At 46.7% G+C, this 12,355-nt stretch overlaps 1 protein-coding gene across 1 annotated transcript in view; it reads left to right on the top strand.

Annotated features, from left to right (window-relative positions):
• The window catches only part of RIC1 (RIC1 homolog, RAB6A GEF complex partner 1), a gene marked incomplete at its 5' end in the record, with an annotated part of 138,394 nt that overhangs the window by 117,307 nt on the left and 8,732 nt on the right, over nucleotides 1-12,355 (top strand). Inside the window, 5 exons of the mRNA XM_019518235.1 lie at nucleotides 819-1,547; nucleotides 1,904-2,062; nucleotides 2,189-2,325; nucleotides 7,014-7,300; nucleotides 8,374-8,568. Of these exons, the coding sequence (XP_019373780.1) occupies nucleotides 819-1,547; nucleotides 1,904-2,062; nucleotides 2,189-2,325; nucleotides 7,014-7,300; nucleotides 8,374-8,568 (1,507 nt within the window). The remainder of the gene's footprint in view (nucleotides 1-818; nucleotides 1,548-1,903; nucleotides 2,063-2,188; nucleotides 2,326-7,013; nucleotides 7,301-8,373; nucleotides 8,569-12,355) is intronic.

The following is a 12,355-nucleotide window of genomic DNA, read 5'->3' as shown; positions in this document are numbered from 1 at the left end:
CCCCCCCCCCCCCCCCCCATGCCTCCTGTGGCCCTGTCCTACTCCCTGTCTGGGCCCTGCAGCTGCATGTTCCAGCCCTGGGGTCCCAAGCCCCACGCATCACCTCTACTGGGCAACAGCTCCAGCCCCAGCCCTTCCCAACTTCCTCCCTCACTATACGGGCCTCAATTCCCACCCCCTCCGCCACCAGATTTATCTGTGGGGAGCTGCCTCGTATCCATATGCATGTCTATGTGCGTGCATGCACATGGCACCCTCTGCAGGTTGCCCTTCTGTTCCACCAGCCGCTTGCAGGCTGGAAGTCTGCCAGCCTGCAAGGGGAAAATTTCCTGTGGGTTTTTTTCTCCTTTAAAGGAGAGAACCTGGGTTTTACTGCATCTTTCTGTGCCAAACAGAAAATCCAGGTCCCTGGTAATAATAGAGGCGTGGTCATAGTTGGACTGAAGAGCTGCCAGGAATTGAAGCAAATATTTGCCATTTTTGTGGTATACCATTAGCTTTAGGCTAAAGGGGAAAGAAAGCAATTTATCCAGCTTTCTGACTGTTATTGGCCATAGCTCCTAGGTGAGAAATGAAGAACATCCCTTTTGATGGGTTTATATTAATTACTGGACTTTTCCCTTACTGTTCAAAATGCAGCATAGGAATGACCAGTCTTGCTTCTAAAAAACAAAAAAGCAACTCAGTGATTGATGTGAGTGTGTTCTCCAGAAGATTGTGTCATTCCTGTCTTGAGGAAAGAATGATAGTGCAAGTTGGCCACAAAATGAGAAATACTTGCATTTTTATAAAATGATCCTTTTTTTTTTCCCTCCCAGCTGCCTTTTTGTGCTCCAGTTGTACTGGCCCAGTCTGTTGAAAATGTCTGGACTACTTGCAGGGTCAACAAACAGAAGCGCCATTTACTGGAGGCACTGTGGCTCAGCTGTGGTGGATCAGGTATGAAAGTCTGGCTTCCTTTGTTTCCCAGAGATCACCGAAAACCACATTCCTTTCTATCAAGACGGATCATGCTGCCCTTCCACATCAATATATACCCTTTGGCTGTTCTGTTTGAAGATGCCTTGGTTCTTGGTGCTGTTAATGACACTGTGCTCTATGACTGTTTATACAATCAAAGCAGTGCACAAGAACATTTGGAGGTCCTCTTTCCTTTCTGCATTGTTGAGAGAACCTCTCAGATCTACCTCCATCACATCTTACGCCAGCTTTTGGTTAGGAACCTAGGTGAACAAGCCTTGCTTTTGGCCCACTCCTGTGCCACGTTACCTTACTTTCCTCATGTGCTAGAACTGATGCTTCATGAAGTGCTGGAAGAAGAAGCTACCTCGCGGGAGCCCATTCCCGACCCTCTCCTTCCCACTGTGGCTAAGTTCATTACAGAGTTCCCCCTCTTCCTGCAGACAGTTGTTCATTGTGCTAGGAAGACTGAATATGCTCTGTGGAATTACCTTTTTGCTGCTGTTGGAAACCCGAAGGACTTATTTGAGGAGTGCCTAATGGCCCAAGACTTGGACACAGCTGCCTCCTACCTTATTATTCTACAGGTAATAGTATCCTGTCTCTCATTACAAAAGAAAAGTGGCATTTTACCATCTAGCATGCATCTTGCTTTTGTTTAAAAACAATCATTGCCCAACAAAAATGGGTTTGGCATAAGTTATTTAACTAACTTATGTAACAAACTTCTTTGGCTGGGGAAATACCCTTAGCTGTATCTGTTCTGTTTTGGGGGTGGTTGAAAGAAAACCACCTTTGATTTGGTATGTCACAGAAAAATGAAAAACCACAGTACAAAACATGGTATAGCCGTATCTGACATTCTTGAGCCTACTTCTGTGTGTGGAGCTGGACTCCAAAAGTGATTTGCAAAGTAGATGACTTTATGTGCTTTGTGTTGTAGAACATGGAAGTTCCAGCAGTTAGCAGACAGCATGCCACTCTTCTGTTTAACACTGCTCTGGAGCAAGGGAAGTGGGACCTTTGTCGTCACATGATCAGATTTCTTAAAGCCATTGGCTCTGGAGAATCAGAGACACCCCCAGCAACACCTACACCTCAGGTTTGCTAGGCAGATCATCAATATTGCATGTCAGCCACTAAATGTTATGATCCTCACCTACAACCATTATACCTAAGCATGTTTACTTCATTTGGTCATGCTTTATTTTTGCTGTTTTTATTGTAGGAACCCAGCCCAAGTGGTGGCTTTGAGTTTTTCAGACATCGTAGCATTAGTTTATCCCAATCAGGAGAAAATCTTCCATCTAGCAAATTTAACCTACAAAAAACACTAAGCATGCCCTCTGGCCCATCTGGAAAAAGGTAATGTTTATGTTGCAGTACGATTAGAATGGTCTGCCTGCAGTCTTGGCTACTGTATGTAGTCCCTGTCCTCTATGCACACTGTTTACACTGTACCAAAGCTTATAGTTTTAAGACAAAGGGTTTGTTCTCTTGTTTGTTCTCCTGCATTTTAGGTTATTCTGTTCTTTCATTTTAAGCTGCCCTGAGCCTTTGTTAGGTTGGGCAACATTTAAATTGACTTAAATACGCTAATAATGGGTTGAATGAAGCTTAAGCATTATAAGGCTCCCAATTAAGTCCCAGGCACTGAAACTGCAAAATCATCATCCATTTAAAGAGACCTATTTCTAGCACTTATGAGTGGTACAACACATTAGAAAGTGTGAACAAAATATCACTTTCGAGTCCAGGCATAGTGGTAGCCCAAGCATGCACAAAATGACATGTTCATTTTAACTGTGAAACCTGTTGCTTCGGTCAAAGGTGACCTCAGCCAGTCCTTATAGTAGGTGTATAGAAACCTGGATTGTCTGAATTAGCCCCGGCACCAGTGGTTGAGAGACCTTGAACATTCTGAGATTTCAGATTTCTGGAGGTTCTTATGTGGCACTTGCATACCTGATTATCATAGATCATATTATCTCATGCTGAGGGATACATTTTTCCTCCATTTGCTTTTGCTGTGACCAGTATGTCTTACAGAAAGGTTTTAGACGGTGTTTCAGCTTTGAGCTCTTCCAGTCCTACCTCAAAACTGTAAAACTTCTGAGCCTGATGACAGGCTGAGTCAAAATTACAAGACTTCACTGGAGCTAGTTGCATAGCTGGATGCAGTCAATGTCAGCCAGGCAGAGACTGCTGGGAAGTGTTGGTATGTCATGCCAGCAATGGTTCCGTACTCGCCAAAATGTGGATCCGGCAAAGGGGATTCCCCTCTTCCATCTGTCTTGAGCTGGGAAGCCCATATAAATACAGGACCCAAGGACGGTTTTCAGGTATGCATTGTGCATTTGAGCTAGTCAGAACTTGCCAAATATTTCTGGAAGAGATCTGTAGTCAGTGCTGACAGACAAAGCAACTGCCCTGTTATATGTAAACTAAGGGCATCCAAGATGCTTCCCCCTGACACTGCTGCTACTTGTCTTGCTGCCAAGTTAAGACATCCACAGCACAGAGCTATGTCAGTGAGCCTTGGGGGCTGCCCATGGGCTGGAAGTTTGTTGGTGGGAGGAGTGGCAGTTGCCACGGTTCTGGAGGCTGTGGCAATTAATGCTGTTCCTTGCCTCGCCACCAGACTTCCAGCCCTGCTGACCGGATGACCTGGCTCCTCACTACTCATCTGGCCCACGGGGCTGGGTGAGTTTGACACAGAGGGCCAAAATCTTCCCCACTATCTCAGGAGGCAGTACAGTTTCATAATCTAGTATCCACATCAAGAAACATTGCTTACAGGGATTGTCTTTTTTGTTTCCTCAGAACATAGTTTGAAAACCATTGCTCTAAAAGGCTTTTCCTCTACTAAAGGAAAGCTGTACATGGGTCTCTAAATTTACTTCTATTAGACCTCATAGGTTCACCTTTTATGTCTTTACCACATGTGGTTTGTTCCATGTCTCCATCAAGATATCACTGTTAGGGGCCATAAGCTCTAATTGCAGGCCTCTCAGGTATTGTTTTCCATAGGGCATAAAGTATGCCTGAAACCACATCCCAGTTCTTTACCAAAGGTGGTTTTTGAATTTCATTTATAACACACCTTCCTGCCATCATTTTTCTTGGAGCAGCAGTTAAATAGAAAGGAAGAAATTACTTGTTGGACATGTATAGGTACTTTTAATTTTATATGGACGAACTGATCATTTTGGGAAGTCTCCCAGATTTTGTAGTATACGGAGATGGGGTTAAAAGCAAAGTTATTCTTAAAACTGGTTGAACCTCTTCTGGGACAGACTTTAAGGGCTAGACAGTAGATGCCAACCTTGAAAAGTAACTTTGACAAGTTCAGTCTACTTTAGTAGAAGAAATGCAGGGACAGCATGATTTTCATATGTATATTGCCCCTGAAGGCTAGTTAAATAAAATAAAATGAATAAAATGCCTGGTACCACAGCACTGTGACATTATATTGCGTGAGACTTTTACATTCTGGCCCAGGAAAATCAGGCACAGTGTCATTTAGAGAGGGATCCGTATCAGAGACAAATTTCCCTGATATTGAGTCACTGATGCTGGTTAAAGTAGACAATGAATGTGGTGTTTGAGAGCAGCCAAGATCTGTCATTTTGCCCTGAATACTTCTCACAAAGTAATCCCAGCATAAAGGCCTCTAGTGAATGACAACATGGTTCTAATAGGCTCTGTCTCTGGCAGTGTCTAAGTCATGGCTCTACACATCCCACTTTATACTGTTTCCTGTTCCTAATTATGTCAGCAGTACACCAAACCCTTCTCAGACTGTAGCTGGAGTCCCTATGCCTGAAACATCACTGTTCTCCAGTACTTGTATCTGAACTCTGATAGGCAAATCTGTAAAGAGCTGCTCCTTCTCCTTACTTCTTCTGAGGACTAGCTCTCATGAAGCTTTCAGCCCCTGCAGCTGATGCTACCCATCCATGTGTGTTTACAGCATTTTCTTTGTTGTACATAGCAGCGAAGACCACTAGAGAAAAGTGAACATGGGCAGCCAATGGGCAACACGGTACTGTAGAGTTGGCTCTTATCAGTGAGCCATGTGGCCTTTACTTATTTGTCAGGTTACCCTGAACTGATTCATAGATGTAGGGTTGGAAGGGACCTAAGTAGTTCTACAAGTCCGACCCCCTGCCCTGGGCAGGAGAGAATACTGGACTCATATGACCCCAGCTAGGTAACTGTCAAGCCTCCTCTTAAAGATCCCCAAGGTAGGAGCCAACACCACTTCCCTTGGAAGTTGGTTCCAGATCCTAGCAGCCCTGACTGAAATAATGTCCAGCCTGAACCTACTCTCAAACAACTTATGGCCATTATTCCTTGTTACTCCGGGAGGTGCTCAGGTGAACAGGGTCTCGCCCATTCCCTGCTGGTCCCCCCTGGTAAGTTTATAGACAGCTATCAGGTCCCCTCTCAGCCTTTTCTTGTAAGGGCTGAATGGGTTAAGGTCCCATAGCCTCTTCTGCTACGGTCTGCCCTGCTGTCCCTGGATTATGCGAGTGGCCCTCCTCTGGATCCTCTCCATGTTGTCCACATCTCTCCTAAAGTGCAGCGCCCAGAACTGGACACAGTACTCCAACTGTGGCCTGACCAGTGTTGCATAGAGGGGGAGGATCACCTCCTTGGACCTACTCGTAATGCATCTGTGGATGCATGACACGGTGTGGTTGGCCTTACTGACTGTGTCCCCAGATTGGCTGCCCATGTTCATTTTGGAATCGAGAATGACTCCCAAGATCCCTTTCTACTACTGTGCTTTTGAGAAGGGAGTTCCCCAACCTATAGGTATGCTGCTGGTTCTTACCGCCCAAGTGCAGCAACCTGCACTTGTCAGTATGGAATCCCATCCTATTCTCATTCGCCCACCCCTGTAACCTGTCCAGGTCCGGCTGTATCCTGTCCCTCCTTTCTAGCATGCCCACCTCACCCCAAATCTTGGTGTAGTCAGCGAATTTGAACAGGGTGCTTTTCACCGCCCTGTCCAAGTCACTAATAAAGAGAATGAACAGTGCAGGCCCAAGGACTGAGCCCTGGGGGACCCCACTGCCCACATCCCTCCAGGTCGAATATGACCTGTCCACCACCACTCTGGGTTTGGCCCCTCAGCCAGTTTGTGACCCATCTTACTGTGTAGGCATCAATGCCACAGTTGCCTAGTTTTTTAATGAGAATAGGGTGGGAGACAGTGTCAAAGGCCTTCCTAAAGTCCAGAAAGACTACATCGACCGCGACACCTGCATCCAATGATTTTGTGACCTGATCGTAGAAGGCAGTTGGGTTGGTCTGACAGGACCTGCCCCTAATGAACCCATGCTAGTTGCCCTGGAGCACTGTCCCCCCTGCTGGTCCTTCCCAGATGGGCTCCTGGATAATCTTCTCAAAGAGCTTCACCAGGATCGAAGTAAGACTAATGGGCCTTTAGTTGCCCAGGTCCTCCCTCTTTTGAAAGTGGGGACCACGTTGGCCTTCTTCCAGTCATCTGACACCTGGCGAGAGCACTGCGAGTGCTTGTAAAGCTGTGCCAGGGGCCCCTCGATAACCCCTGCCAACTCTGTCAGAACCGTGGGGCAGAGAGCATCTGGACCTGCTGATTTGAACAAGTCCAGCCCCTCCAGAAGTTCCCTAACTTGGTCCTCCCTGACCCTAGGCCTTGCGGAGTCTTTCCTAAGTCTGTCCTGAATCTCAGTGGGGGAGTCCTGGTCCCTGCACAAAAAAATGGAGGCAAAGAAATTGTTAAAAAGGTCTGCCTTTTCCCTTGGTGCAACCACCAGATTGCCAAGCGTATTCCGCAGGGGCCCCACGTTACCCGGTGCTTTCTTCATATTCCCTATGTATTTAAAAAAGGACTTTTTGTTGTCCTTGACCCTTGATGCAACTCCTAGTTCCGTGTCTGCCTTAGCTTTCCTGAAAGCCCCCCTACAAACCCGAGCCTATCTCTGGGTGAAGGTTAATGTAATAGAGTGGTAACAAGACTAGACTACAAACTGGATGTCATCTTCTTTGTGTGTGTTTGGCAGGTGGAGTAAGGACAGTGACTGCGCTGAGAACATGTACATTGATATGATGCTTTGGCGACATGCTCGGCGCCTGCTGGAGGAAATAAGGCTTAAAGACCTAGGCTGCTTTGCTGCACAGCTGGGCTTTGAGCTTATTGGCTGGCTGTGTAAGGAGCGAACCAGAGCTGCGCGTGTGGAGGACTTTGTGATTGCTTTGAAGAAGCTCCACAAGGATTTCCTCTGGCCATTCCCTGTCATCCCAGCTTCATCCATTAATTCACCCTTCAAGAATGGAAAGTACAAGACAGGTGCTGTACCATTCAAGTTAACTTAGACCAGTGGTCTCCAACGTTTTTAAGTAGGAGATCACCTCTGGTATTTAAAAGCAACCCAAAATCTACTGTGCACTACCACTCCCCTCTCCCTGCCCAGCAGGTAAGTCTGTGGGGAGGGAAGGGGGTGGGCAGATCGAGTGAGATTTCCCCCCCCCCGCAATCTCACTTGCTGTAAAAGTGGCCACGCCGCTTCCGGAAGTCCTGTGGCCACTTTTGCTGGCGGCCCTGCTTCTCGGCCGGCGGTCGCAGGGAGGCACCGGCCCACCCCCCTGCCCACTGGCTAAACAGGGAGTGATGGACACCCCGACGGGGCATGCACATGCACCCCTGTGGCCCCCGTACGTGTCGCCTTTACCTGTCAGTCCTGCCTTGATTCAGCTGAGCAAGGAACAGGCTGAAACAGAATAGAAGGGGTTTGTTTAAGAAGGGCTACTGTTAAACATAGCTCTTAAGTCTTCATAGTAATCCAATTATGCTCTAGTTTCTGTTTACACTTCCAGGTGCAGTAAATCAGTTGGTACAAAGAATTAGTTCAACTTTTTGTTATAAGCCACAGCAAATAACTAAAATCAGTGCATTTATGTAGTTTATCATAGACTTGGCCAGCTATTATGTTTAAAGGTGCATCTTGCTAATTGTGAAATGCATGGTAATTGTGAAAAGTGTGGTGATGAGGTTGGTAGAAATTGTGGGAATTTGCTGTAATTCATAACCATTTATTACAGTGGTGCTGTTCCATTCATTGGCATGTTACTGTATGAGATTCCTAAATGGACCTAGGTCTAATTTGTTTAGCTGAGTTCTGGTAGCGGTTTATTACCTGATGGGTTATTCTATGCTAAGTGTGTAAATACAGTGAGGGTCGTGGAAGGTTTTATAACAACCCCAACCTGGCCATTGTCTTGCTATTGTCATTTGACAGAAACTTGATCATTAAAATGTAAAGTTATGAGTTGTTTTGGCTCCTGGAGACCTTTCTGAAATAGCTTTGGAACACTAGGTGATTTTTTTTCTTGAGGCTACCTGAACGTTCTTCTTATTTCTAGCTGTTGGAGAGCAGCTGCTGAAGTCCCAGTCAGCAGACAGCTTTTTAAACATGGAAATGGATACTGGGGTTCCAAGTGCACCACGAAGTCACAGCTGGCTCGGCACGATCAGCTTATCCCAGAGAGAGATGGACACAGCTTCGTCCCATGGACCTCACATGCAGGAGGCATTCCTCTCGCCTTTGTTAAATAAAGGTAGGTGGTATTTCATTCTTTTCTGGCCTCTCTGCCCTTGGAAAACAGCATCTGAGAATGAATGTGACATTTTCCTTTCTGATATCTGCATCATAGCTGTTCTATGGTTCAGGATCCTCATGGAGAAGGACTAACTTAAAGTGTGTTAAAGGCTAATGAAGGTAAAATTCATACAGCTGTTAGAATGCCTTTCCTTACCTACATGGGTTAACACTGGCAACTAAACCTGAAGATATCAATATCCACATTTGGCTTAAGTTCAGTTTCCTTTCGGTACTTGCATAGCTTGCAAAATGAGAATGGAGTAGCCATTTTCAGTTCTCAGTCCATTTCATTGTCTTCAATTCCTGCTGAACAAATACTGCCAAGTAGTGCTCTTAATTTGTTTTTATTGTGTGTGTACGCATGCATGTGTGCCCACACCACTGGCCAAGAACCAACCACTTTTTCATTGACTTGTGTAGACAGCCTGTCATGTTCCCCACCCTCAACCAACCAACCAGTCTGTGCTGTAATTGCCTATTCCAATTTTTACTATACTGTTATAAGGAAACTGTTTTTAGGATATTTGTCACTTTTCAAGTGCCCAAGTTTTTTTTCAGTAAAAGTTTTCTAAGCAAGTACCTGTACATAGACCTCAAGAAACCTTTTATTTTCTATTTAAAGGAAACATTAATAAAGTGTTTGAAAGGTATTGAAGAGAATTGGGGATTGTCTTCTCATTTGTTCTGGTGGTTTGGGTCTCATGTCATGACTCTCCTCTCCCCTCAGTGGGGGGCTTCTGTCTGCAGTGCCTTCTGAAGTCTTCCATGTGGTTTTTCATTTCTCTGTCACATCCTCCCCAACAATGGCGAGAATCCTGTCCTTGTGGTACTTTCAGCTTTTAATGGCTAGATCAAAATATTGGTACCACTGTATGTGACAGTGGACTGTTCTCTTCAGCCATGAATTTGCTGGGTCTCTTTACCCCTTTCTGCTTCAGTCTATTCAAGTTTAAAACAGATTACCCAGCCAGTACTTCTACTTGATAAGAACATGGTGAAGTTTAAGCAATGCAGTGGTAAGGAATTGTGAAATCCTCTGAAAACTAATTCAGCCATGCAAAGCAACAGTTCTACCTTTGCGCAGAACAGCAGTGCCCAACCTCCAGCCCTCAGAGCAGGGGTAGGCAACATTTTTTGGCTGGAGTGCCGAAAAACACCACAGTGCCTACCTTAGAAGATGCCGGAGTGCTGGCATGCCAGAAAAATAAAATGAGGGCAGGGGGTACGTGGCAAGATGCCCTGCTGCCCCTTGTCCCCTACCCAAAGCCCCTTGCTCTGAGCAGGGCTTGCAGTGTCCCAGCTGCCTGCTGGGAAGCAGCCTGGGCTCCCGGCTGGCAGCAGCTACCCAAAGCTGGGGTTGGCTGCAAACAGCTGTGCCAGGCTCCAGAGCCCCAGTATCAGCTCTGTACCAGCACATGCAGGTGCACCTCAGAGCCGGCAGTGGGGGAGGGGCCTGAGGCAGTGCAGCCCTGGTCTCTCCCCCTCTTCGGTGCACTTTGGACTGGGCTGTGCTGCCCTGCTGTCTGCCCCAAGGTACACGCGTAGTTGCCACCAGCATGGAGCTGATGCCGGAGCTGTAGAGCCCAGCGCAGCTGTTTGCACCCTGCTTGCTGCAGCTGCCCAGCGCCTGGGCTGGCTACAAACAGCTACGCCAAGCTCCAGAGCCCAGTCACCAGCTCTGTGCTGGGAGCGGGGGAGAGACTGAGGTTGCGCTGCCTCAGGCCCCTCCCCCACTGTCCACTCCGAGACGCGCCTGCACACGCTGGTACAGAGCTGATGCTGGGGCTCCGGAGCCCGGCACAGCTGTTTGCAGCCTGCCCCAGCTCTGGGTAGCTGCTGCCAGCAGTGGATCCTGGGCTGCTGCTTCCAGCAGGCAACTGAGACGCTGCAAGCCCTGCTCAGAGCAGCCCAGGCCCTGTCATTAGCAGCAGCTACCCAGAGCCGGGACTGGCTGTGGCGTGCTGAGCAAAATGGCCTCACATGCCGTGCTTGGCATGCGTGCCAGGAGTTGCCAACCCCTGCCTCAGAGCCATGACATCTGGCTCATGCAGTTGCCTGTGGCTTGGAAATGTTGTGGCAGGAGAGGGGTGACAGCAGTAATGCTGAAGCTCTGGTAGTGCTTCCACTAAACTTTCACTTTGCACAGAAATGGCTTAAAAATGTACATCCCCTCACATGGTTTGTAACCACAACTGTTCTAAATTTAGCATCTTTACCTGTGAACCCAGGATGACTTTAAATTTGAAATGGTGCCCGAATCATTAGATTCTATATGTGGAAAAGAAATTATTATAATTGTCCATGTATAGAATCTAAATACTGGGAGGGGCACCTTAAATCCATTTCCCACCATGCATTTCTACCCCCCTCCCCAAACTGCTGGGGCAGGAAAAGCAGTGGCAGGGAACAAGCAGCGGGTAAAGCAGTGCACAGGAGACGCAACAGACGGGCTGCTTCTCCCCACCAATTACTTCCTAGCCACATAACCAGGCAGTCCTCAGACTTATGACACAATTGGTTCCTGAAAACCACATCTTAATTTGAAATGTTGTAACTCGGAACTGATTTTCCTATAGGAACAATGTTATAAACGAGGGATTGGTTCACCAAAAATAACCCAGAATTTTGTACTCAGTCAATTATAGATGAGTAATATAGCTACATTAGTGTATTTATATTGTAAACAGCAATCACATTGGAAGGACTTCTTTGAGGTGACTTTGCTGGACTTTTTGAAGGGCTCTTGGTTGGAGTCTTCTCAGGAGTCTTGGCTGCAGGTTTTTCTGGAGTCTTGTCTGCTTTCTTAGTGTCCAAGGAAGCTTAGACAGATGTTCTCCAGGTAGTTGGGCATTGCAGCGAATTTATTCGCTGGTGTGGCGTGGTGTCAGTTTAGACGTTACAACACTTGATTTGATGGCAAAGTTGAAACAGGGCGTCAATTTATAAATGTTGTAAGTGCAAAATGTAACTCAAAACATTGCTAGTCGAGAACTGCCTGTACCCCTGTATACCACCCTTCCCCCCAACACACACACACCCCCACCCACCCCCTCTTAGCCTAAGCAGGAGCTCTGACTCCCTGTCAGCCTTAGCACAGAGCACATGGTAGCTCTGGCCCCAGCCAGGTGGCAGTGGTGGCAGCTCCAGCCCTGGAGCCACAGCAGCTCCTTTGCTAAGTGATTTTGTCTGCTCCCCTTAGGCCACATGCACTACATAGTCTTCCCTGGGTTAGGGCTGGAGCTGAAGCCAAAGCCATAGCAGCCACTTGCTCCAGGCTGTACTCAAATCCAAGGTGTTTTCCTTATGATGAATTGGGAGGAGGGGTGGGGGTAGAAAACCTTGTCTTGGATTTGAGTCAAATAAGTGAACTGGTTCAGCACAGTGTTTGATAATTTGCATCTACTTTCCAAGTAGTCTGCATTGGTGCCTACAGGACCAGTTACGTACAGATTGCCCAGTTCATCCTGCAGCATCACTTTTACTTGACAAACAGGAATTGTTGATGTACCAGGCAATAGCAAGAACAATAGCTTTGCTTTGCTTCATGCAAGCAATTAAGTGGATACTGATGGCCCCACCAAAAGCCTTATCCATCCATATCTCAAGTTAGGAATGTTCGCCTGACTCCTGGATAATGAGTAACTGTTGCCGTGTCACAAATAGTTAATATATTTTCCTGTGCAGTTGTTAAAGGAAGCAATGGAAAAAATTGAATGCTGTTAAATAGGTTCTTGGCTTTTTAT

Source organism: Gavialis gangeticus, unplaced genomic scaffold (genome assembly GCF_001723915.1).
Source record: "Gavialis gangeticus isolate Ggan-Ray unplaced genomic scaffold, GavGan_comp1, whole genome shotgun sequence".
In the NCBI taxonomy this organism is placed as follows: Eukaryota; Metazoa; Chordata; order Crocodylia; family Gavialidae; genus Gavialis; species Gavialis gangeticus.
Note: the sequence above shows the minus strand (reverse complement) of the source record. Positions and strands in the feature narration are given on the sequence as shown.